The 27232-nt window shown below is 46.1% G+C and overlaps 1 protein-coding gene across 1 annotated transcript in view; it reads right to left on the bottom strand.

Annotated features, from left to right (window-relative positions):
* Positions 1–16497: 16497 nt before the first annotated feature.
* Txnrd3 (thioredoxin reductase 3) overlaps positions 16498–27232 on the bottom strand; it is a 47018-nt gene continuing 36283 nt past the window's right edge. The window contains exons 14-17 of the mRNA XM_045152181.1: positions 26570–26677; positions 19385–19480; positions 17420–17554; positions 16498–17237 (exon numbers count right to left, since the gene is read on the bottom strand). Of these exons, the coding sequence (XP_045008116.1) occupies positions 17175–17237; positions 17420–17554; positions 19385–19480; positions 26570–26677 (402 nt within the window). The 3' untranslated portion in view covers positions 16498–17174. The remainder of the gene's footprint in view (positions 17238–17419; positions 17555–19384; positions 19481–26569; positions 26678–27232) is intronic.

Here is a 27232-nt window from a genome sequence, read left to right as displayed (position 1 = left end):
TATTTTGTGTCCTGCTACATTGCTGAAAGTGTTTATCAGCACTAACAGTTTCCTGGTACAGACCTTAGGGTCCTTTATGTATAAAATCATATCCATCTACAAATAATGATAATTTGATCTCTTCCTTTCCAATTTGTATCCCTTCTATGAGTGTCTCTTGCCTTATTTCTATAGCTAAGACTTCTAGTACCATATTAAATAAAAGTGGGGACAGTGCTCACCCTTGTCTTGTTCCTGAATTTAGTAGAAAAGCTTCAAGTTTTTCTCCACTTAGTATTATGTTGGCTGTAGGTTTGTTATAAATAGCTTTTATTTTGTTGAGATATGTTCCTTCTATTTCCTGTTTCTGTAATACTTTTACCATGAAGGGATGTTGGGTTTTGTTGAATGCCTTTTCTGCATCTATTGAGATGATCATATGATTTTTGTCCTTCAGACCATTTGTATAATGTATTACATTTATCAATTTGCATATGTTGAACCATCCCTGCATCCCTTGGATAAAGCCAACTTGGTTGAGGTGAATAATCTTTTTGATATATTCTTGTATTCTGTTTGCCAATATTTTGTTGTTAATTTTTGCATCTATGTTCATGAGGAAGATTGATCTGTAATCTTCTTCTTCTTCTCCTCCTCCTCCTCCTCCTTCTTCTTCTTCTCCTGCTGCTGCTGCTGCTGCTGCTGCTGCTTCTTCTCCTTCTTCTTCTTCTTCTTCTCCTCCTCCTCCTCCTCCTCCTCCTCCTCCTCCTCCTCCTCCTCCTCCTCCTCCTCCTCCTTCTTCTTCTTCTTCTTCTTCTTCTCCTGCTGCCGCCGCCGCCGCCGCCTTCTCCTCCTCCTCTTCTTCTTCTTCTTCTTCTTCTTTTGTTCTGTCTTTGCCTGGTTTTGGTATGAGGGTGATGCTGGCATCATAGAAGGAGTTCAGTAGAATTCCTTCCTTTTCTATTTTATGGGGAGATGTTTGACAAGCATTAGTATTAGTTTTTCCATGAAGGTCTGGTAAAATTCACTAGTGAATCCATCTGGACCTGGACTTTTTTTAGTTGAGAGACTTTTGATAACTTCTTGGATCTCCATACTTGTTATAGGTCTATTTAAATGGTTTATCTCATCTTGATTTAATTTTAGTCACATGAATCAAGAAAATCATGTGTTTCTTTCAGATTTTCAAACTTAGAGGCATATGTATTCTTAAAGTATGTCCTTATGATTTTCTGAATTTCTTTGGTATCTGTTGTAATGGTGCCTTTTCCATTTCTAGTTTTAATTTTTGTCTTTTTCTCTCTTTCTTCTGGTCATATTTGCTAAAGGTTTATCAATCTTGCTTAGCCTTTCAAAGAACCAATTCTTTGTTTCATTGATTCTTCGGATTGCTTTTTTGGTTTCTATTTCATTAATTTCTGCCCTAATCTTTATTATTTCTTCCCATCTACTGATTTTTGGTTTGCCTTGTTCTTCTTTTTCCAAGGCCTTAAGGTGAAGCATTAAATTGTTTAATTGTGAACTCTCTAATTTCTTTCTTTCTTTTCTTTTTTTTTTTTTGTTTTTGTTTTTGTTTTTTTCGAGGTAGAGTCTCACTCTGGTCCAGGCTGACCTGGAATTAACTCTGTAGTCTCAGGGTGGCCTTGAACTCACGGCGATCCTTCTACCTCTGCCTCCCGAGTGCTGGGATTAAAGGCATGCGCCACCACGCCCAGCCTCTAATTTCTTAATATAGGCACTTAGAGCTATAAATTTCCCTCTTCAAACAGCCTTCATTGTGTCCCAAAGGTTTTGGTATATTGTATCCTCATCATCATTTGATTCTATGAATTTATTGATTTCCTTTTTGATTTCTTCAATGCCCCATTTGTCATTCAATAGTGTACTGTTTAATCTCCATGCATTTCTGTATGTCTTGTAGTTTTCCTTGTTGTTGAATTTCAGTTTAATCCCTTTGTAGTCAGATAGAATACAAAAGATTATTTAAATTTTCCAATATTTGTTGAATTTGCTTTGTGTCCTAATATATGGTCTATTTTAGAGAATGTTCCATGTTCTGCTGAGAAAAATGTATGTTCTGCAGCATTTGGATGGGATGTTCTTTATCTAGATATCTGTTAGGGCCATTTGTTCCATGACATTTAATCCAGATGTCTCTCTTTATTTTTTGCCAGGATGACCTGTCAATTGATGACAGTAGGGTTTTGAAGTCACCCACTACAATTGTGCTTGGTGTTGTCAGTGACCTTAAGTCTAATAGTGTTTGATGAAATTGGGAGCCCCCATGTTAGGTGCATATATGTTTAGGATTGTAATGTCCTCCTGTGGCTGTTCCTTTAATCAGTATAAAATGATCTTTTTTATCTTTCCTCACTAATGTTGGTTTGAAGTCTATCCTGTCAGATATTAGGATAGCAACCCCTGCTTGTTTCCTAGGCCCATTTGCTAGAAATAACATTTTCCATGTTTCCATCCTTTCACCCTAAGACAGTGTCTCATTGAGAAATGAGTTTCCTGGAGGCAAGAAATAGCAGGATCCTGCCTCCCCTCCCCCACCCCAGGTAGGGTCTCACTCTAGCCCAGGCTGATCTGGAATTCACTATGGAGTCTCAGGGTGGCCTCAAACTCACGACAATCCTCCTACCCCTACCTCTGCCTTCCGAGTGGTGGGATTAAAGGTGTGCACCACCACGCCTGGCCCAATCCTGCCTGCCTTTTAATCCAGTCTGCAAGCCTTTTTTTTTTTCAAGGCGGGTCCAAAGTAAATGGTGATTTAAAATAATCAGCTGTGGTTAGTTCAAAACAAACAGCTGTGATTGGTTCAAAGCAAACTGCTGTATGGTTGGCTCGATGTAAACAGTTGTGATTGGTTCAAAAAGAACAGCTGTGGTTGGCTCAATTGCTGAAACTCAAATTGAATGCCTGTGATTGGCTCAAAGCAAGTGCTTGTAACTGGTTCAAAGCATACTGCTGAAATTGGTTCAAAACGAACAACTTTTGTGGTTGGGTCAAAGAAAACATTGTGATTGGTTCAAGGTAAGCTGCTGTGATTTGATTCCAAGGAAAAGGCTGTGGTTGGCAGGCTGCTTTCACCTGGAAGGCCATCTTTTTTACCCCCATGGTGTTGCAGCCCAGTCATTGAGCTGCCATGATACCTGAGCCTACGGGGAAGGGTGGCCAAAGTAGAGGTGGCTGGAGAGCTGAGACGGAGGGACTGGACCTGGTCACGGACACTCCCTTGGATGGCCTTGGAGACAGCTGGGTACACGGAGCCCGGCGGACCAGACACTCCAGCATGGGCACAGGGGCTGGCCAGGGTGCTTGGTTTGAACAGTGCTTTTAGAACTCGGCCGCCGTGTTAGTCACCAGTCCTGTCGGTCATCGCCGTCCAGCATAACAGCCCTCACCATCTTAATCCGCGACGCCTCGCAAGAGACCTTCACAAGATTCCCTCGTGTGTCCCTTCCTGCTTGGCTATAATTCTGCCCCAGCTGCACGCAGCCCCAACAGGGCTAGTGTATGGGAGGTAGGAAGTTAACTGAAGGAGAGACTCCATTTGGATGTCATTGGCACCCTATCGGGGGAGGGCAGCGCTCTCTCTCCTGACCTGGTGCCAGTCACATCCTCAGCCAATCTAAGCACATCTGGAGGAGGTGGGCACGGGGCCTGGTGCTTCGGCGCCACCTGCTGGAAGCAGAAGGAAAGGCGGTTCCAGGGACGGCGACAATAGTTGGACCTTGATTCCTGCTGGGCAGATCTGCTCTACCATCTGTGACACTGGGAAAGTAACTTGTCTCTTTGCCTCGATTTACCTGTGAACTGGGCATAGGACAGCGTTGTGTGGTCCAAGATGCTGCAGTCACGTGCCGTGGACGCTGCTGGAACACAGTGGGTGCTGCGTGTGCATCTGGAAAGTTAGGGAGTGGTCTCAGCCATCACAGATCAAGAAAAAAAGCCGTGTCTAAGGGCACATTTGCGGGCAGGTCCCCCGATGGGCTGTGCTTTTCCGCTCTTGTTTTTCCATTTTTCTTTTTTTAAGACAACATCACAGACCACAGGGAACTTTTATTACTAAAGAACCTGGAGCTGCTGGGAGCGCTGGGTCGGGCATGTCGTTGTTAAAGGGATGGATGAAGGAAAGACAGCTTTCCCTCTGGGACAGTGCTCAGAAGATCAAGGAGCTGTGAAAGAGTAGCTTGTGGAGACTCGTACACTAGAAAAGGCATCTGAGAACAAAATGATGAAAACCGCCTTGAAGGTTCGCCGCCCCTGGCCCTCCCGTGAGTCCTTCTTCCGGGCGGCACCTCTCTCGTGCCACCGCGTGGCAGCTATGTGGAACTGCAGCAGCAGCCGGCTCAGGCCTCGAGTGTACAGGCAACAAGGGAAAATTTAAAACCTCGCTTTGGGATTCAAGTGCCGGGAGATGTTGACTATTTCAGAAACGGAGCGATGCAGAAATCCCAGAGCTGCACTTCCCAGGGCTGGGACTGTGAGCTCAGTGGGCAGAGCAGGACACGAGGCTTTCCAGCAGGCGATACAGTGTTTCAGGAAGATGACATGGGGCCTGGCGGGGATGCCTCTTCATGAATATGCAGAACACATCCCTCCTCGTCCTGCTCGATGTGACGCAGGGTCTTCATGGGAAATAGGGTTGTTTTAGGATAATTCTAAGCACCTCCTCTTCCCACCTCGTACAAGGTTGTAGAGAGGGCAGGGATACCTAGAGGTTGACCCTTGGGACATCTTTGGGCTTCTGAATCCTGGAATCCTGATGCCCAGAAGACTAATGTGGAACCTGTGTGTTAAAGAATAAATTCAAACTGCAGGTCCTTAAACGCAGAGCCTCAGATTCCGCTGGGTCGTGAGGCTGCAAGACGAGCCAACCCATAGGGCTGTGTCCTGAAGGTCATCAGGGAGCAGAACAGGGCTGGAGGACAGAGGACAGGACTGCACTGCAGGGGTGAACAGAAGATCCAGCGGCCCTTCAGTGTTAGCAGTGACTTTTGGACTCAGTATGCCACCCTTGCTTCCCACACAAAGGGCTCCCTTCCTCATGAAACCAACCACAGTGTCTCACCACTTCCTCCGTGGAACTGTGAACAGCGGCAGCACCGTTCTTCTCAAGGCGAAAGTATTTACAAAGAGGCTTACACTTGTATTTCTTTGTCTGTATTGAATGCATTCTATTCCAGTAATTCTGCCTGTAGTCTGAAGGGACAAGTTGTCTTAAAAGACACCAAACACCGCGGGGTCCCCAAACAGCTTTCCCTGCCTCTGAGTTCTTTTCCCAGGGGAAATGAGTCTTAGAGGTTTCTTCTAAGGTTCTCCCACCCCGGCGTTAAGTTGGTTGGGTGTTATGGTCTATATCTGTGTGAGACATGAGGACTCAGCTCTTGTAGACTGTTAAGGCTTGATCATAAATGTCCCCCAGGACTGGGGAGATTGCTCAGTGGTTAAGGCACTTGCCTGTAAAACCTAACGACCCAAGTTCTATCCCCTAGTTCCCACATAAAGCCAAGTGCACAAACAGGCATATGCATTTGGAGTTGATTTGCAGTGGCTAGAGGCCCCGGCGCACTTCATTCATTCATTCTCTCTCTGTGTCTGCTTGCAAATAAATAAAGAGCTTTAAAAATAAATTATTTACAATCATGGAAGTTGTCAATAAAAATAAATTTTAAAAAAACATAAATGTCTCCTAATCGTTTCATATGCTAAAGGCTTAGCCACTAGCTTGTGGAACTGGGAAGTGGTAGATCCTCTAAGCTGAGTGAGAGGAACGTGGACCATTCTTGGTGGGAATATTGCAGGGACCTGCCCTTTCCTCTTTACCTACTTCCTGTCCATCATGAGATGAACAGGCCTCCTCTGCCACATGCTCCAGCCATGATATACTGTCCCCAGGGGCCAGAGCATCAGGGCTGAGTGACAGGACTGACACCTCTGGAACTGTGAGCCAAAAGAAACCTTTCCTCCTTACAAGCTGTTTATTCCTGGTATGTCTCAAGGCCTGCTCCCTCCATCGTGGATTTCCGTTTGCATGCCTGAACAAACAGCATTCTGTCTGGTCTTTTGATTTTCCTCATGTTCTGCAAGATCAGATTCCTTTTCACCAGGCCATTCCCCACCAAGATTGACTTTCTACAGACCTTTTCCAGTTTCTTGACTGCAGGTAGAGGCCTGCCTTATGGTGTCCTGGGGCCAGACAGAGCCTACAGAGGTCTCACCCTCACCACAAAGATCGGCATTGGTTTCATGATTCCTCTACACCCATCCGCAAGCACAAGTCTCTGCTCCTCACTAGACTCTGTCCTCTCAGGCATCTCTCCATATCTGGACTCATTTCTCTCAGGTCTTCAGTTCATGGCCTCCTCTCCCTCAGGCATCAGACCTATAACTTCCTCTCACTCAGGTCCAAGTTCCACTAATGGCCTCCCTCAGGTCTCCACTCCACACCTGACTTCCTCTTCTTTAGGCCTCTGTTCCACATTCAACTTTCTCTCACATCTCTACTCCACACCTGACTTCCAATCCCACAGGCCTCTGCTCCATGGCCTCCTCTCCCCCGTGTCTCCCTCCTCACTCCTCTCTATGCTCTCCTCCTCCTCAGGTCTGTTGAGGCAGCAGCAGCCATCTGTCTTCACATTCACTTCCAGAAGTCAGCTGCTCCAGTCTCCTCACATCACATCTCGTGAATCTGTACTTTGATAAAACCTTCCTTTAGGGCTGGAGAGATGGCTTAGCGGTTAAGCGCTTGCCTGTGAAGCCTAAGGACCCCGGTTCGAGGCTCGGTTCCCCAGGTCCCACATTAGCCAGATGCACAAGGGGCGCACGCGTCTGGAGTTCGTTTGCAGAGGCTGGAAGCCCTGGCGCGCCCATTCTCTCTCTCTCCCTCTATCTGTCTTTCTCTCTGTGTCTGTCGCTCCCAAATAAATAAATTAAAAAAAAAAAACTTCCTTTATATAATCTGTGGGATTTTTGGTAGTGGTGTTATTGTATCTGTTTTCAATCCACCTTAAACTTTGAGGCCCACTTTATGTTACATTATCTCTTCGTTAGCACTTATATTCCTTTTATGTTAAAGGCAAATAATGCTAATTTCCACTGAATATAAAATTTAAGTTTAAATTCATGCATTCATATAAATACTTGTAAATTGATTTATAAAAGCATTATTAAGTTGACAGTACAGGTAAAGATAATTACTGTCAGAAGTCATGTGGGAATAAAAACAATTGAAAGTGAGTGGGGAGATGGCTCAGCAGTTATAATGGGCACTTGCTTGCATGCCAGATGAACTGCATTTGAGTGGTCAACACATCTGTAATTCCAATGTGCCTATGGAAATTGGATACAGCACCATTTGAATCAAGAAGCTCATGAACAGCAGTGACAAAGCAAGGAAGACCATCTCAAAAAGAAGGTGCAAGGAGAGGAAGAGAGTACCCCAAGGGTGTCCTCTACCCACACACATACACACAAATAAATAATAATAAAGTTTAAAATCATATGGAAGAAAAATATGTGCAACACTACTGAAAGACTTTTAGTGCTCTGAACATTTCTGAAATTGAATGACTTTGTAATCATTAGAAAGTGGCCACCTTTAATAGACACAGAAAGTCATCTGAATAAATTAACAATGTTTAATGGTTAAAAAAAAAAAAAGCTGCTGGGCATGGTAGCACACGCCTTTAATCCCAGCATTCGGGAGGCAGAGTTAGGAGGATTGCTGTGAGTTTGAGGCCACCTTGACACTACAGAATGCATTCCAGGTCAGCCTGGGCTAGAGTGAGACCCCTCAAAAAACAAAACCAAAAAAAAACTTTCTGGCTGGAGATATGGCTTAGTGGTTAAGGCATTTGCCTGCAAAGCCAAAGGATACTGGTTCAATTCTCCAGGACCCTTGTAAGCCAGATGCAAAAGGGGGCACATGCATCTGGAGTTCAATTGCAGTGGCTGGAGGCCCTGGTGCACCCATTCCCTCCCTCCCTTCCTCCCTCCCTCTCTCTCTCTCTCCCTCTTTCTCTCAAATAAATAAATAAAATAAAATATATTTTTAAAAACTTTCAGCAAATTAGGAACAGAAAAGAACAAGCAAGTTAACAAAGGGCACCTGGGGAACCTCCACGGCTAGCATAGTGCTCAGAGTGAAGGGCTGAGCATGCTCCTGGAGAGCAGGGACAAGACGGAGGTGCTGGTCCTGACTGCTCGCAACAAGCACGGCACCAGAGGAAGAAGACAAAAGACACTCGGTCTGGAAAGGAGGCCCCCCTTCCTTTGGCGACCACGAGAACCCGGCCCGAGTGCCGCAAGGTCGCACCCTGCGAGAGCAGCATTTGGCTCCGGGCTGTCAGTCATCAGCGCAGACACCCAATGCACAGAGCACTTTATTCACAGCAGCATCAAGAAGACGGATAGCCAAATTCAATGGAAGAAGCGGAAGGCTTGTATGGTGAAGGGGAAAAACTATAGCTAAGAGAATCAAAGCTCTGTGTAAATGGAGACATTTCATCTCGGACACTGAGCTTCTCACCCACAGATGTCTGTCTATTCAACACAGTCCCTGTGAGAACCAACCTCTTTTTTTTTTTTTTTTTTTGGCAGAAAATGATAAGACTGATTGTAAGGATCTCAAATACCCAAAACAATCCTGAAGAACTGAGCTGTAGACTTAGCACTTCTCACTCCACAGCTCACTGCGGAGCCCCAGCGCTGAAGAGAAGACAAGCAAATGGAAGATGTGCGCCTCACTGTGCCCCCCCCCATAATGCCACTCACATGACGTGTGAACTTAAGCAAGCCCCTTCCCCTGACTTGCTCCCTCAAATGGAGATAGGGAAGAACTGCCCCACCTTGCAGGGCTGTTGTAGGAATGAGACAGACAGTAGCTGCTGCAGTAGTCATTGACAGAGGGCGGAGGAATGGAGAGGAGGAAGGCCACCTCAGAGCACCTGTGTCCCCCCAGGGAAAGGCTGTGGATGGGGCTCCAACTTGGCCACCTTCCCTGGGTGTGCAGTCTGGCTTCCATGTGCTTCCCTTAAGGCCTCTTTAAGTCTGGGCAACACGTCACCTTTACAGATATGGTGAGAAGGGGGTAGCCACGGGAGAATAGGCCTGCAGAGGGCTTCCACCCTCCCCACTCTCTCCTGCCCTCTTCTGCAGGCCATGCCTAGCTGCCTTGGGATCTAGGGTTCTGCCCTCTGCTGGCTTGGTCTGTACAAACATCAGGTGGGGGTAGCCTGGGTGGCACCCCTCTTCCCTCTGGTAGTCTCGGTTGGTGTGGGTTCCATGGTCAACAGGTTATGGGGGAGCCTGCCTCTGCATCTTCCTCATCCTTTGCACCCATCACACCAAACCTGCAGCCAGAACTGTTGTGCAGAGTCCTTAATCAAGGGAGGCAGCATGGGATATGAAGACAGCTTGTTTGGGTTCAAATCCCCACTCAGCCACTCACAACTCTGAGTTTTGCTCTGGTTTCACAAATGTGTTTCCTGTGCCTCAAGGGGTCGGTGGAGAGTGCCTACTGCACAGGGTGGCAGTGGTGATGGGCAGAGGAGATATCAAAGTGCTTGGTATAGAGCTCAGTAAATACTATCTGTGATTGTGGTTATTTTGAGATGGGGTCTCACTCTGTAGTCCAGGCTGGCCTCCAATTCATAGCAATCCTCTTACCTTAGCCTCCCAAGTGCTGGGATTACAGGCGTAAGCTGCCACACATGGTTTTGTCTGATTTTACTAGGTATTTTCATAGTTTTGAATATAAAATATAGTGATTAATATGACCCATTCTTATTTTCCCCCTTTTTATTGACAAGAAAATGCAAATCCCATTCTTCTCTACCAGATGAGGTATTGGATGCCCTGACCTGGTCAGCAGAAGTATGCCTTGCCCACCCCTCAGGAGTGAGGTAGTCTGCTACCCACACAGCTAGAGAACCAGAGCTAACTCTGCTATCAAACCCACTTTCTTATCAGAAGCAATTTATGTAAATCAGGACAGTTTTGGCCAACATGTATTTGCTGAATTGATGTCACAAGACATCACCAGTTCCACTCCACCAAGAGCAATCTACTTACGTACTTACGCTGAGAAGTGAGCTAGATCAATCAGTAAACCTAACCAAAACAAGTTCCAAAGTGATGCACTTCCTGCAAGAGACCCAAGAGCTGCTTTCCTGCAAGTGGGTGGTAGAAGAAGCTGGAACCAGCAAACATGGGGAGGGGAGACCAGACATACTGCACAGGCCCACAGTGGGGTACGGAGTGCATGGGTTAGTTATTTTACTTGTGACCCAATTCCTGACAGGAAGCAACTTATAGAAAGGAAGGATGTATTTCAGCTGACAGTTTTGAGGGCATATATTCCATCACTATGGGGAAGGCATGGCTAAGACTCTCAACCCTCAGATCCAAGAAGCCCAGTAAAACCCAAGCAGGATTTTAAAAGAGCCATACACAGTAATCCTCCCTCCCATGGGAAGTTTTGTTTTCCAAGGTTTCTGCTACCTGTGTTCAACGGCAGTTGGAAAGTATTAAATGGAAAACTAAAGACATAGTTCATGATATTCTAAATAGTGATGGGATCATGTGACGCCTGGCACATGAGTCACCCTTTGTTCGGTGTGTCCACATGAGATACTTCCTACCCATTAGTCTCTGTTATCAGGTCAGCTGTTACTGTGCCACAGCGCTTGTTTTCAAGTGACCCTATCCTTCTTGCTGGTCCCAATGTGCAGGAGTAATGACATGACAAGTGATATGTTCTTAAAAAGGAAAGAAAAATAGTCAGATGTTGCTATGACTAAAATCTTCAGTAAGAATGAATCTTCTATCCATGAAATTGTGAAACGGGAAAAAGAAATTCAGGTTAAGTTGGCTGTCTTCCCTTAAACTGAGGGGATTATGGTCCTAATGTGTGATCAGTGTGCCATTAAGATGGCAAAAGCACTGAATTTGTATACGTCTGCACAGGACAGTACACACAGTGTCTGGTCCCATCTGTAGTTTCAGGCATCCAATAAGGGCCATACAATGTGTCCCTCTTGTGTGTGTGTGTGCACACACACACGTGCTTGAGCCAATCTGGGGCTGGAGAAATGGCTTAGTGGTTAAAGTGCTTACCTGTGAAGCCGAAGAATCCAGGTTTGATTCCCCAGTGCCCACGTAAGCCAGATGCACAAGATGGTGCATGCGTCTGTTGTTTGTGTGCAGTGGCTAGAGGCCCTGGCATACCCACTCATTTTCTCTCTGTGTCTGTCTTTCTCAAATAAATAATAATATAAAAACATTTTAAAAAGAGCCAAGCTGCTGAAATGTTTTAACACTTTAGAGCAGCTACAGGTGGGGTGGGGGCATCACACCCAGGAGTGAACAGTCCGGTAATAAGCAAGCAGCGCCTCCAGACCAATGCTTGATCCCTGAGAAATCAAAATGGGCAAACGTGGGACACCGAAGCTGATGTGAAGGGATGCACAGCCTTCCCCTAGGAGCAGGGAGAGGCGGGATGGCAGTCAGTACATGGCAAACCACAGCAGGAAAGGGCCCACCCCATGCCAGCTGAAGTGTCACCAAGACCTGTGTCTCCACCACAGCGGCCGCACAGAAGTGATGACTCAGCTTCGTCCGACCATCTGTAAAAGCTGCAGCTTGTGTCCGTTCACCCCGAGAAGCTAGCGCCACCACCAGAGGAAGAAATTCTCAGTGTCTCAGTGAAAATGGGTCTCTGCTTATGAATATATACACATGCACCTTTCACACTGGCTTTTTTTTAATCAAGGCAGGGTCTCATTCTATCCTAGGCTGGAATTCACTATGTAGTCTCAGGGTGGCCTCGAACTCACAGTGATCCTCCTACCTCTGCCTCCCGAGTGCACAGATTAAAGGCATGAGCCACCATGCCCAGCTACCTGGCTTATTTTTTTAATGGAAAATTTAATGACTAGAAGATAGCAAGCAAGTCACAGCCCCTCCCGTAAGGGTAAACTTTCTTAATCACCCCCACAGACCAAGTCCCACGTGTTACCTCACATGTGGTCCTGCTGCCTTGAAACACTGGAAAGAGTGTTTTGGGTCAAGAGGCTCAGCTGACAGCTGGCTCAGACTTCTCATTGTCGGTGACTGTTCTCGTGGGGGTAACACAGATGCATGAGCCAGTCATAACTGGTGCTCTGGTCACAGAACTGATTCGTTTATCTGCACCTGGTATTCCCTTCGGCTCTAAACTCTTCAAGGACATAGCCAAGATACAGCCTTTGGTGCAGGGCTCAAGGAAGCCACCAGGTGTCCCAGTCAAGGCTGAACACACCATAACATTGAACAAAGGCCTCTTGGCTAGCTCCTGACTGCTAAGGTGGTCAACGACACTGAACGTGTGCACTGTTCTATGGATGTCACTTCATCAAGCCACCACGGGCTTAGGGCACTTTTCTTTTCCAGAGCCGTGACAGCTAGTTAGAGAAGGAAGGAGTCTTTCAGTGTTGCCTCACTGGGCAGCTCCTGGGAAGGGCGGCTTAGTCATCCACATCACAGAGGAGACCGCTGAACAAACATTTGTGCTTCAAGAGGGCAATCTGGGGCAACAGTCACAGCATGCTGGCCATGAGTAAGAGCTCACATCCTGCACATGCACAGCCTCCTGACCACCTGCAGCGATTCTACATGAACATCCATCGCGTCAGTGGTGAGGAATGCCGTCCTGCACTTGCTCCAGGGGAGAAGCTTCTGAGAAAGTTCTCGTAAATGTAAAATTCCCTTATTTGGGAGGTAGCCATACAAAAGAAAGAAAGCTGAATTCATTGCTCCCCATCGCCTTTGAGCTAGGGAAGTAGGAGGAAGTAGGGATCCTGATGGCCTTGGGCACGGGTGACCTGGTGACTTGGTGCCGGAGCCCACAGCAGGTTGTTCCAGTAACAGAAGTAGCTGCAGGCAGTGCTGGAAGCTGATTTCCACACACCTCCCTTTGTCCTAGATGCTGGCAGAGTATCACACAGGGACACTTCTTAAGCAACCAGTGCCCATCATTTAGTCATTTAACTGATACCTGGAGCACTGATCAAATCTTTTTGTTGTTGGTTTTTGAGGTTTTCGTTTTTGAGGTAGGGTGTCACTTGCCCAGGCTGGCCTGGAATTCACTATGGAGTCTCAGGGTGGCCTCAAACTCATGGACCCCCGAGTGCTGGGATTAAAGGCATGCGCCACCACACCTGGCTTTCAATTCTGAAGTATAATTTACACACAACAAAATTTACTGTTAGTCAGCTTTCCATCACCAGATAACAAAATACAGGAAATAATTAACTTATAAAGAGTAAAGGTTGCTGGGTGTGGTGGTACAAGTCTGTCATCCCAGCACTCAGTAGGTTAAGGAAGAAGGATGGCAACTTCAGGCTAATCTAGCTACAGAGTAAGATACTGTCTTTAAAAGGATTTTTTAAGGGCTGGAGAGATGGCTTAGCAGTTAAGCACTTGCCTATGAAGCCTAAGGACCCAGGTTTGAGGCTCGATTCCCTAGGACCCACATTAGCCAGATGCGCAGGGGGTGCATGCATCTGGAGTTCATTTGCAGTGCCTGGAAGCCCTGGCGTGCCCATTCTCTCTCTCTCTCTCTCTCTCTCTCTCTCTCTCTCTCTCTCTCTTCCTCCCTCCCTCCCTCCCTCCCTCTTTCTCTGTATCTGTTGCTCTCAAATAAACAAACAAAAAAAGGACTTTTAAAAAATTAGCTTATTGTTTTTTCTTAAATACACCATGCCATGTAGATTAGGAAACCATTGGCTACCCCAAGATGAAGCTTTTTTTTTTTTCTCTTTAAGGTCTTTGTGTCTGTGCACATGTGAATAAAAGTACACGCATACCATGGCATGGTATGTGGAGGTCAGAAAACCACTTCACTTCCCACCTTGTTTGCAGTATGGCCTCCTGTTAACTGCTGTGCCAGCCAGGTTAGGTGGCCTGCAAGTTCTTGGAGAAGCTCTTGTTTCTGCCTCCCATCTTGCCATAGGCATGCTGGGGTTACAAACACATGCTGCCATGTCTAGCTCTATATGGGTTCTGGAGATCCTAATTCAGGTTGTTAGGCTTGTGCAACCAATGTTTTCACCACTGAGCCATCTTTGCGGCCCTCTTGGGTCTTTTGAGAATTTATATGTTTACTTTTTACTTAGTCCATTTCAAGTTAGTTTTTGTTTGTGATTTGAGGTAGGGGTTAAGACTGATTTCCCCCCCCCCATATCAATATCCAACTGCTCCAGCAACTTTCATTCAATTGCCTGAATTTTTTCTTTAAGAAGACAAGAACCAAGGAGAAACCTCCACCTTGTAATAAGAGGGAGCTGATTACTGCAGGTAGTTCTATGTAAGAATTCTGCCTTTCCAGCGGCCCCTCCCAGGACAGTGGTTATAAACCTCCTTGGGTACATTATTTTTCAACCAGTGCCAGGCAGGTTTCTTTGCTGCCTTTCTGTGAGGCAGCGTGTTTACTCACCTTCCACAAGTACAGCCTGTCTGGGGTCCCAGCTTCACACAGAAGTTTCTGTCAGCCACTCGCCTGGCAAAGGCCTGGGATTTAGGCTCTTGCCCCATGATTAGGGCAGAGCAGGCCAGGTTCCCACTGGTTCTGTGTCTGTGACACTCCACGCATGAAAACAAAACTAGTAGGATCTTAGCTGGTATTTTGTCTGCAGAGAGCATTATGCAGACTTCTCCATGCTTCCTCTAATCTTTAAGATGCTCATCCTTCCCGGGCATTTCCTGACCTGTCACTGCATCCAATTGAGCTCAGCTCACTTCGCCACTCCAGGCCACGCCCAATGGAAGCTCTTGCAGCTACTGATTTCCCGGCCCTGCTGGAGCTCAGTGACAGCATTGCTATTCCCACCGTACTTTTCAGTCACGTTTGTATTTTCCTCTTCCCAGCACATAAGTAACTCAACCATGGGACCCTGTGCTGGTTTCCTCTGGGCGCCTAATCCTGCCTGTGCTGCAGCCCGGCCTGTTGTTTGCTATTTAACTTTTTCATTTATTTGTAAGCAGAGAAAGAGAGAGTGGGGGAGGGAGGGAAGGAGGGAGGGAGAGAGGGGGGAAAGAACTGATATAGAAAGAGAGAGCTGTAACGAGCACACCAGGGCCTCTAGTCACTGCAAATGAACTCCAGATGCACATACCACTTTGTACATCTGGCTTTATGTGGGTACTGGAGAATTAAACCCAGGTTGTTAGGCTTTGCAGGTAAGCACCCTAACATCTCTCCAGCCCCACATTTTTATTTTAAAACTTATGCCTAAGGCTGGGGAGATGGCTCAGCAATTAAAGGCACTTGCTTACAAAGTCCACTGGGCCAGGTTTGATTCTTCAGTATCCAAATAAAGCCAGATAAACAAAGGTGGCACATGCATCTAGAGTTCATCTGCAACAAGAGGCCCTGGCATGCCCATTCTCTCTCCTTCCATTCCTCTCTCAAATGAAAAAATAAAAATATTTTTTAAGGGCTGGAGAGATGGCTTAGCGGTTAAGGGCTTGCCTGCAAAGCCAAAAGACCTCAGTTCAATTTCCCAATACACACGTAAGCCAGATGCACAAGGTGGCACATGTATCTGGAGTTCATTTGCAATGGTTGGAAGCCCTGGCATACCCATTCGCTCTCTCTCGCTCTCTGCCTCTTTCTCTCTCCCAACAAATAAATAGAAATATTAAAACATATATATATATATGTATATATATATATGTTAAATATATATATGTTAAATATATATGTGTTAAATATATATATATATAAACTTATACCCAGGCCAGGTGTGGTGGCACACACCTTTAATCCCAGCACTTGGGAGGCAGAAGTGGGAGGATCACCATGAGTTTGAGGCTACCCTGAGACTACATAGTTAATTCCAGGTCAGCCTGGACCAGAGTGAAACTCTACCTCAAAAGAATAAAAAAATAAACAAACTTACAACCAGAAATTAGGCATAGGGTGCTTGTGACCCCAACACTCTGGAAGGCTAATGCAGAAGGGTCAGGATTTCAAGGTCAATCTGAGCTACAAAATAAGATCTTGTCTCAAAAACTTGCAAGTCAGGCATGGTAGTGCACGCCTGTAATCCCAGCACTCGGGAGGCAAAGGTAGGAAGATTGCTGTGAGTTTGAGGCCACCCTGAGACTACATGGTGAATTTCAGGTCAGCCTGGGCTAGAGTGAGACCCTACCTCAAAAAGAGAGAGAGAGAGAGAGAAAGAGAGAGAGAGAGAGGGAGAATAACCCTGTATCTAGAAATTCTGACCACAGAATGGTGTTATCCTGAGGCACACTGCTTAAATGGCAGTGTTGCACTCAAGAGAGCAAGTCGCTCAAAAGAGCTCTAAGTTGGGCTGCTGTGTTCCTTGAGAAAATCAGAGTTTTTCAGGAGACCTCTGAGTATGTAAGTTCGAATAAAACCTCCTAATGGCATCTTTTATTCACTAAACATGACTATTGTTAGACTGCGACTGAATCATTTCTTACAGCTTGAAATCATATTGCATAGGATACTGTATTAAAAGCATTTTTAATGTCCTTAAGACTTACATGAAGGAAAGAGATTCAAGTATTTGCTTTTCAGGAGGTGTTCCTCCAGACCAGAGGTACCATACGAGGATAAGGACTTCAAGGTTACCAGGAAGTGTAGGCAGGGCGCCTTGTGAGTGAGGATTCTGGCGGCAGGCTAAAATGTACCTTAACCAACAAAACAGCCAAAACCCACACAGCATGTGAAGTCTTCTGCTATTTGCGCAGTCCATTGCCTCTCCCCAGACACCACGGACCAGTGAGCACACAGGCACTCCAGGCCCGACGCTGGGAAATGCCTCTTTGGGTTCAGTTCCACCACTGAGGAAAAAAAAATCTTCATGGAAACAACAAATAAGGGGTTAAAAATGCTAGAACTAGAAAAGTTAACTTGGGTTCATCGTGCCGTCCAAGGATCTCTTGGTGGGAAGTTCAAGTCTGACGTGCAAGAGTCGGCCTTGGCCCTTCTCCATGAGTTGCGAGCCAAGGCGTCAAGGACGCAGCTTGCCTGCCGTTGCTGTCAGCTGAGACTACACGGGTGCCTGCTGCTGTGGGTCTCCCTGCCGACTCTGTCATCACAGGGCCGGGGACAAGCCTGAGCAGATGTCGTGAGCACAGACACAGAGTTGACAAGGAGAACTCCCAGCAGCGGGCTAACCTCAGCAGCCTTTCTGAGTGATGTCCAGTCCTGATGACTTTGTGATGTCCAAGGTCGTGAATACCTGTCCACAGGGAAGAAAACACCAGAGTGACGTGGACATCACAGCTGCTTTGGCCAAACACTGAGTATCACACCATTCTTTCAAATGTGCAACATAGTTCTTAATGCAATCCTGACAGTGTGTTTCATAATGGCTTTCCAAACTATGGTGCCTGGAGCCCACTGCAAACACCTGTTCCCTACCTCCCCACAGGTGGGGTGAATCCCGATGGTGTCATTGAGCTGCTGTTTTGTGAGCCCACATTTCATCGCGGCTGCAAATCCTTGGGTGATCTCGCCAGCATTCGGTCCAAGAACATGAAATCCGATCACACGATCCTTTAACAGAGGAACAAAGCAGAGAATCCCAGCAGGTTAATGGTTGGAACAAGAATCTACTCAGTGCAAGTTCACAGCCAAGATTTACAGCTCTCCCACAGGGAAGGAACTGAGCAGAGAACAGGGCGGAGAGGGAGACACTGTAGGAATCTGCTAAATGAGCCAGCAAATGCACCATCCAGAGTTAATTTGCACTCAAATTTACTAGAACAAGCAATTTGCCCACTGCATGGGAGTTCAGCAGTACAAGGTAAGTTTCTGGATGATTCGAATATGAATGGAAGCCTCATGCTGCAGTGATTCTGAGGTCTCAGGTTTGATGAGCAATGCAGAGCTTGCCCGTCCAAGAATCACGGTGCCCTGGTGCTGACCCGAAGCAGAACTCAAGAAGTGTCTGTCCCCAGGATGGCGCTCAGCCCGTGTCCAAGATAAGAACAGAGCACCACTGGCCCTGTGCCGGTGACTTTTCATCAGACAGTGTCCTTCGTTCCAATCTTCAGTGGAAGTGTGTATAAGATGGACAGGGCATAAAAGAGCAGCAAAAGCCAGAGCCAGGACAGCCCTGCTTTCTCAGACTGTGAACAAGCCATGGAGACTGAGCAAACAAAGGGGCCAGAGGCAAGGGTGCGGGCACACTGTGGGGATCTGATGGGACTGAGGGCAAGGGACAGAACGGATGGGGCTCAAAGGTGGAGAGAGACTCTGGCATGTTGCCTTGGGCTGGTCACCGTGGTCAGCACCTCTGCCAAGAGACTACAATACTTGTCAGTGGGTGGCCAAACCCCACCACTCTCTTAAGGAGGACAGAGGCATGAGAGGACAGTCCTCCAGTTTGTACACTGGGAGGTTCTCTGCTATGCTGGCAAGAGAATGGACACAGAGACAGAAGAGAATTAAACACAATGATGGCATCGTTACTTGGAAGCATAAGGGCAGTTGATGTTGCCTGCATTGCCTGGGCTTATGTTTAATAAACTTTTGTTCCAATCCTGAGGACACAACCCAGACCCAGTGTACAGAAGATAAAGCACTCCACCACTGAGCTACACCATAGCCCAAAAGTATAAAATTTTTTTAAACAGGGTCTCATATTGTACCCTAGGCTGGCCTGGAATTTACTGCGTAGCCCAAAATGGTTTTGAACTTATGCCAGTCTCCTGCCTCAGGCCCCTGAGAGCTGGGTTTATAGGCATGAGCCACCTCGCCTGGCAGATTATCAATTTTTACAGGGAAGAACAGAGGCTCCGCACTGCTCTCTCCCCTCCATGAACCAAGGCCTCACTAGGCTTCACTCTGCGCTGGGACCCATGTGGGCACTCAGGCTCCCACCCCGTGGAGGGTGGGCAGAGCAGGCATGTTACCTATGCAGCTTCCTCACACCCTGCACCCTCTCCTCCCACCCCACAAACCCAGACCAATGATGGTACACACCCAAACTCTCCCCACGCTTTGTGCCAGTGACGACCAAAGCGGAAGCATCCACAGTTCTAAACTATCAAGGCCAAAGCACCACGACCGAGACAGCTCTGGACAGAGGAGTCCCGGGCCGGAGCAGAGAGGGTCGGTTAGCCCAGGAACCTGTCCCCGTCCCACCTCTGCAAGCACGTGAGCTGGACACCACCATGAAAGGGGCTCACTGTGCCCCAGACACTAAAGCAGTGATAAGACTCCAAACATGGGGAATGAAGGCTGCATTCTCAAATCACAGCACTGCAGGCTGAGGGGAGGCTGGGTGGTGAAGCGTTGTGCTCCGCAAGCACGAGGCCCAGACTCCACGCCTACTGGGAAGCCAGCACAGACCGAGCCCCAGCACCCAGGCCCTGCACATACATTGTCGAATTTGTTGCAGATTATCTTTGCGTAACAAGTATTGTTGTCTCTGCCTGCGACTGTCCATTCAAGAGGCCAGAACAAAGTGTGATATACCTGGAAGAGGAAAGAGAAAAGGACCCAATTAATGTGTATGGACGATTCTGTAATATGCTCTTGATTCTGTCAAGACGATGGTCTCTGCAACACCTTTCAAATCTTAAGGTCTGTTAGTGTGACACATCAGAACCCTAAAGCCCAATGGTCTGCCCTGACGGATCAGAAGGCAGCACTGAGCCAGGCCTGAAGTGTCAGCACAAGACTGTCAACTGCCTTCAGCTGTCAGTCAAAGCTCTAAGTCTCCTATTATTAACCATGCATCTTCAAACCTTTAGAATACGACCAACCTAGGAAAAGGTGCAGAGTGAGACCCCGTCCAATGTCAGATTCACCCAAAGCCTGGAAGGGCAGAGAAACAGAACTGCCCAGCCTTCAAAGCGATGGCGTGAGCCACCTGTCCTGCTGACAGCAGGGACCATGCACTCCACAGGCTGTAGCTCAGGGCGTGTCCATGCCTCTTCAGTCTGGCTCCATCCTTTGAGAACCAAAGTACAGCCCACTGGGCCCCTCCAAACTCTTGGAAAGGCCTGTCTCTGGAGCCACCCGCCGAGTCACCACAAACAGAGAGTGAAAAATTCAGAATTGGTGACCAAAGAAAGGTATTCTGTACTATAACCCACATTAAAAAAAAAAAACAAAAACAAACAAAAAAAAAAAACTAAGCCAGTCTTTGGCCACACCACTCTGAACAAGTCCAGTGCCTGATCTTATCAAGTCTTGGAAGTAAGCAGGGCCAGCCCTGGTTAGTAGACCATCAGAGTTACTTAGAACCAAAAACTGTATTTACCTGATTTCTAATGGAAGAGAAAAAATTGTCCCCAACACATTCAATCCAATTTTTTAAATCGATGTGGGCATTTATAACCCCACTGTAGAAGAAGGCAGGTGGAAGTAGGAGAATTTACTGGAAATTCGCAGAGGAAGCAGTGAACAACATCAAGAAACACTGCCTCAAAAAATATTTGAAGTCAGAACAAAGCCAAAAATTGAACTCTGACCTCAACACATGTGCTCACACTGATGCACACGCCCTCACACACACAAACATATATGCACCAATAATCAAGGGTCAGGTTTGGTGGCACATGCCTCTAATGCCAGCACTTGAGAGACTGAGGTAGGAGGATAGCCATGAGTTCAAGACCAGCTGGGGCTATAGAGTAAATTTCAGGTTAGCCTGGACTAGAGCGCTATCTTGCCTTTAAAAAATAAAATTAAAAATCCAATTAAATAAATAAGAAAATGTTTCACTGTGTATATATTGCTGAAGCCCTTAGGAGAAAGCAGAGACACGTAGTAGTAACTTTGGATTAGGCAGTGGTTTCTTAGCTGTGACATAATAAGAAAAAGTGAAGAAAATGATATAAAGTACTTCAAAATCAGACTTCCATGCTTCAAAGGCCACTTACAAAACTGAAAAAAGACAACTCCAAGAATGAACAAGGAAATTGTCGATCTTTCTGGTAAGGGGCTTACAGACAGTACCAATTGGTGGGGGACAGGCACCTCGCTGCCTCTGAAGCATCTGCCACTTGGCTTCACTCAGAGGCTCCCCCACTAGTTCACTTCCTCTGGCCCAGATGAGGTGGGGGTTGGCAGTGTTTGACATTTGGTGACATCGGGCGAAGGCAGCGCTTCTTCCTTCTCTCACTGAACCTGCTTGGGGTTGATTAAACCCACTGCAGACCTCTACTCAACTGTTTCTCTCTGGACACTGTTACTGTCCTCTGTCCTGTTCCCTGTCTGTCCTCCCAATGTATGAGTCCTCCAAGAAGTATTCATGTTGAGATGCTAACTTGCAGGGTGATGTTACCAGGAGGTTGTGGGGTGGAACCCTTCAGAATATGATGAGTGCTTTTAAAAGAGGCCTGAGAAGGCTGCCTTGCTCCTTCCACTGTGTGAGGAAATGGTGAGAAGACAACCATCGGGCTGGAGAGATGGCTTAGTGGTTAAGGTACATGCCTGCGAAGCCTAAGGACCCAGGTTTGATTCTTCAGGTCTCACGTAAACCAGATGCACATGGTGGCACATGCGTCTGGAGTTCATTTGCAGTGGCTAGAGGCCCTGGCATGCCACTCTCACTCTATCTCTCCCTCTCTCTCTGTCACTAGTAAATAAAGATAAATCTTAAAAAATAAATTAATAGGGCTGGAGAGATGGCTTAGCCTGTGAAGCCTAAGGACCCCGGTTCGAGGCTTGGTTCCCCAGGTCCCACGTTAGCCAGATGCACAAGGGGGCGCACGCGTCTGGAGTTCGTTTGCAGAGGCTGGAAGCCCTGGCGCGCCCATTCTCTCTCTCTCCCTCTATCTGTCTTTCTCTCTGTGCCTGTCGCTCTCAAATAAATAAATAAATAAATAAATTTTTTTTTAAAAAAGGAAAGAAAGCCTTCTCTAGACTGGCTTTTAAAGAAAAAATAAAAAATAAAAAAAATAAATTAATAAAGACAACCATCTGTGGGCTGAAAAGGGCCCTCCCTCACCAGACACCCTCTGTCTCAACCTTGGACTGTGCAGCCTCCAACTGATCATATGACCCTCACAGCTGTCACAAGGCATCCACCATCTCTGGCACGCAGTGTGGTGAAGAGGCTTGTGGACAGTTGGTCTGCTGCTGCTGTGGGAGCTGAGCTTTCTCTGCTTGGACTCACAAGGGGACATCTATGTCAACCATTCTGTATGAAACACTCGTTTGCCTGTGTATATGGTGTGCATGTGCATACCTGCATATGGAAGCCAGAGGGTGACGTCAAGTGTCTTCCTTACTCACTCGCCTCCTTGAACTCAGGGCTCACTGGTTCAGTGAGTGCAGCCAGCCAGCTTGCTTGGGGAAGTCCACCCCCCCTCCACACACACACAAGGGTTACAGGCGGGCTGCCACACCCACCCGGCATTTACATGGGTTCTCCTCCTTATGCACTAAGCACTTCACCAACTGAGCTATAGCCCTCACCCCTCCCCCTCCCAAGATAATGCTCTATCAGTTTCTCCTATGAGGAGGAGTGCATGATGGTTAATTTCCAATGCCAACTTGACAGAATTTAGAATCACCATGGACTCAAATCTCCAGGCATGTCTGCGGGGGACTTTCTAGATTAGGTTAATTAAGATGGGAGAGAATGCCGGGCGTGGTGGTGCATGCCTTTAATCCAGCACTCAGGAGGCAGAGGTAGGAGGATTGCCATGAGTTCAAGGCCACCCTGAGACTATAGAGTTAATTCCAGGTCAGCCTGGACCAGAGTGAGACCCTACTTAGAAAAACCAAAAAAAAAAAAAAAGATGGGAGAGAATCCACTTTCACTGTGGACAGCACCATTCCATGGGCTGGAGTTCTGAGCTGAAGAAGGAGAGAGCTGGCTGAGCAGCAGCGTTCGTCGCTCCCTGCTTCCTGACTGTGGACTGAATATGACCAGCTGCCTCACGCTCATGCTGCATGCCTTCCCCACTAAAGTAGTCCATATTCATTTTTTAAACAATATTAAGGGGGCTGGAGAGATGGCTTAGCAGTTAAGTGCTTGCCTGTGAAGCCCAAGAACCCCAGTTTAAGGCTTGATTCCCCAGGACCCACGTTAGCCAGATGCACAAGGGGGCACATGTGTCTGGAGTTCGTTTGCAGTGGCTGGAGGCCCTGGCACACCCATTCATTCTCTTTCTATCTCTGTCACTCTCAAATAAATAAAAATGATCTAAATATTTAAAAATATATATTTAGGTATTTGCAAACACAGAGAGAAAGAGAAGAGAGACAAAGAATGGGTATACCAGGGCCTGGTACTGGGGAATTAAACCCAGGCCATCAGCTAGTGTCTTAACTGCTGAACCATCTCCACAGCCCTATATTCTTGAACTGAAAACCAAAATAATCCCTTCAATCCTTAACTGCTTCTGCCAGGTAATTTGCTGTTACCCTGAGAAAAGTGACTGGTACAGAAGGCCATTCATTCTTTAGATCCAGGTCTTCTTTAACACTGGGGGTTTCTTCTACTCTATTTCCAAATACTACCTTGACAGGCTTCCTCAAATCCCCACATAATAGAAATTTTTAAAAATACAAACAGGGGACTGGAGAGATGGCTTAGTGGTTAAGGTACTTGCCTGCAAAGCTAAAGGACCCAGGTTCAGTTCTCCAGGCTAGATGCACAAGGTGGCACAGGCATCTGGAATTCATTTGCAGTGGCTGAAGCACCCATTCTCTCTCTCTCAAATAAATAAAAATAAAATGTATTTTAAAAATACAAACAGGAGCCAGGCGTGGTGGCCACACCTTTAATCCCAGCACTCAGGAGGCAGAGGTAGGAGGGTCACCATGAGTTCGAGGCCACCCTGAGACTACAGAGTGAATTCCAGGTCAGCCTGGGCTAGAGTGAGAAAAAAAAAATACAAACAGGGCCTGGAGAGATGGCTTCGCAGTTAAAGTGCTTGCCTGTGTAGCCTAAGGACCTATGTTCAATTCTCTAGATCCCATGCATGCCCGCTGCACAAGGTGACACAAGCGTACAAGGGCACACATGCACACAAGGTGGTGCAAGCATCTGGAGCTAGATTGCAGTGGCTGTGCCAATTCTCTTTCTCATAAAAAAAAAAAAATACAAACAGGGTCTGGGGAGATTTCTCCATGGTTAAAGAGGCTTGTTTACAAAGCCTGATGGCCAGGGTTTTACCCAAGTAAAGCCAGATGCACAAAGTGGTACATGTTGTCTGGAGTTTGTCTGCCGTGGCAGAAGGCCCTGGCATGCCCATACTCTTCTATTTCTCTAATTCAAGTAAATAAATAAACAATTTAAAAAATATAAACAGATCAAATTTGTAGTAATTTGCAATCAATCACTCAGTGAATTGACATACAATGAAAAACTCACTAACTTAAGAACTTCATTTCCTATGAATTTAGGTTCCTTTACCTGGCCTGTGGCTTTCTACATTTTTCCTGTAATGTGCCTAGCTTTTTACCTTATTTGTCATTAACTATAAAATGTTTTAAAACTAAGTGTTACACCAATTCTCCTGCCTCAACCTCCAGCCTGTGGCAACCACAAATCTACTTCCCATCTATATTTTGTCTGTCCAGGGCATTTCCTGAAATCAAATAAGTGAAGGTTATAAGTTTGGAGCAAGAGTTGATAGGCAGAGAGAGGCTGGAGAGATTGCTCAGTGGTCAAAGTACTTCCCTGTAAACTTAAGGACCTGAGTTTGATTCCCCAGTAGCTACATAAAGCCTGATGCAAAAAGTGGCGCATGCATCTGGAGTCTGTTTGCAGTGACTGGAGGCCCTGGTGTTTCTGTTCTCTCTGCTTGTCTCTCTTTTATCTTTCTCTGCAAATAAATATTTTTTTAAAAAAAGAAAACAAAAAACAAAAAAAAACTAAGTGTTAAATCCATGATCACTGCCATTGTGATGGTGAATACTCATTGCCAACTTGGCTGGATTGAGAGACGTCCTGAGGATCACAAGGCATTCCTCTGGGTGTGCCCTTGAGATTCCCAATGGATACTTTAATCCCTGGATGTATTCAAAAGATGATCAGGCCAGGCATGGTGGCACACGCCTTTAATCCCAGCACTAGGGAGGCAGAGGTAGGAGGATTGCCGTGAGTTGGAGGCCACCCTGAGACTACATAGAGAATTCCAGGTCAGCCTGAGCCAGAGTGAGACCCTACCTCGAAAAACAAAAAAAAAAAGATGATCAGACTGTTGGGAGGTGGTGGGACTGTCCTAGAAGATGAGGCCTGAGTTGTGGAAGCAGGTCAGTGTGTGGCCATGTCGTCACTAATCCTTTCCTGCTATCTTTGCTCTGTTTCCTATCCAAGTAAACCACTTCCTTTCCCACATGCTCCAACTGCCATGACGCTCTGCTCATAATCCATGGAGCCAAGAACCAGGGGCTGAAATCTCTGAGAATTAAAGTAACTCCTTCAAGTGGTGATGTCAGATATTTTTGTCACATGCAATCTGATACCATCATTTTCCCCAAACCCAAGAAAAAGTATACCAAGAAAGACGGTGTATTACTATGAAGTATTAATTATAAACACTGAATGCACATTGTAAATGTCAGAAGCATCCATCTAGAGTAATATTACATGGATTTAGGCATACATATCCATGTACTTAGGAGTTTCAATAAATCCTCGGGCCATTTAACTAGGGTATATGAGTGCAAAGGTCTAAATACATTTCAGTAATGAATTAAATTGCACAGTTAAAATTCTGTCATGGAAGAACTGAGATTCAATTATCTTCTTACTTAAAATATCAAGTTTTAATAAACTGTCAAACTTTATATCTCCCTGTCCGTCCTATGTTGAAAGTGTAAGCTGCAAAAGGCCAAGCTATCCATGTAAATGTAAAACAAGAATGTATTTTTAAGGTTGTGATAGTTGGATGTAGTCCAGGATGAAAGACATCTTTTGGAGACTCTGAATGGCCCACAGTAGGCAGAACAGCCTGGGGCTGCCCACCTTCCCACCCCAGGTTAATTGACAGTCAGGCTCCATTGCCATGCCAATGTGGCATAATGTTGGTGACTCAGCAGTGGAGGTGGAGGATGCCTGGCCTAACTCAAGACTGCCCTTCATGAGGAACTGAGGCTGAGAAGCAGCCATCACTGGATGAATGTAGGAGAGGAGAAAGGCCATGTTTGTTGTGTACATTTCTGGAGCAAATCAAATGTATTTGCAGATTGAACAGAAGAATGAATGGTACACACACACAAACCCAAGAAAGAAAAAGCTGACGTGACTTTACAACTTCTGGTTCTTGCTCCTTCCCAACACACTTCTACCCCTGTTCTCCCAAAAGATCTTAAGACTGCCTTGTGCTTTCTGGTTCAATCCTACTCAACAGACCGTTCTTATTGTGTCAGAAGTCCTAGCTCCCTGCTTCTCTCTCACCTCAGATATATTCTTTTTCTTATTAGTTTGCTAGTGAGACAGAGTTTAAATTTCCTTCCAGTTCTCCCAAAAGAGGAGTATGATTTCCACACTATAGCCATTATAGAAACTTGCAGAATCCAAAATAAGAAGTAGCCTTAAAAATAAACAGTTGAGTAGGAAGCAAGTTCTTGCAAAGGGAACAGCAGACCCCGTCTTACTTCCAGGCTCTCCTTCTTATGCATCTCCACAGCTTTCTCTTCAGATACCCCACAGCAGCCATACTCCAGAGGAGTGAACACAGTAGTGGGAACATTAATGTAGTCACACTGGAACACAAGCAAATTACATTCTCTTATTTTGGGACACATTTTACAACAACAAAAAAAAATTATATGGCATCTGGGTGTGGTGACACATGCCTTTAATCCCAGCACTAGGGAGGCAGAGACAGAAGGATCACATCACCATGAGTTCCAGGCCAGCCTGAGACTACACAGTGAATTCCAGGTCAGTCTGGACTAGAACAAGACCCTACACTGGAAAAAAAAAAAAAAAAAAAAAAGTTTATATGACATATATTTTTATGAAAGACAGTGGGGGCTATATTAGATTAAAAGGGAACTGCCAGCTACAAGAGCTGAAATTACTAACTATAGTGAGGTAATCTGAATCCTGCTGCATTTCTGTTGAGCTTCTCAGATCCAGGGACCTGTACTGTGGTTACAGAGGTGAATGGTCAGCACTTAAAGAGATAGAAGTATAAGCATTTGGGGACAAAGTATATTACTGTCTGTTGCTTTAAGAAGCTTAGGGAAAAAAGAAAAGAGGGTTAGGGAGGTGGTTAAGTGGGTAACGTGCTTGTCTTGCAAGCATGAGGACTG

Source organism: Jaculus jaculus, chromosome 6 (genome assembly GCF_020740685.1).
Source record: "Jaculus jaculus isolate mJacJac1 chromosome 6, mJacJac1.mat.Y.cur, whole genome shotgun sequence".
NCBI classification, from domain to species: Eukaryota; Metazoa; Chordata; class Mammalia; order Rodentia; family Dipodidae; genus Jaculus; species Jaculus jaculus.
The sequence above is the reverse complement of the archived record's forward strand: the minus strand, read 5'-3'. Positions and strand labels throughout refer to the sequence as shown.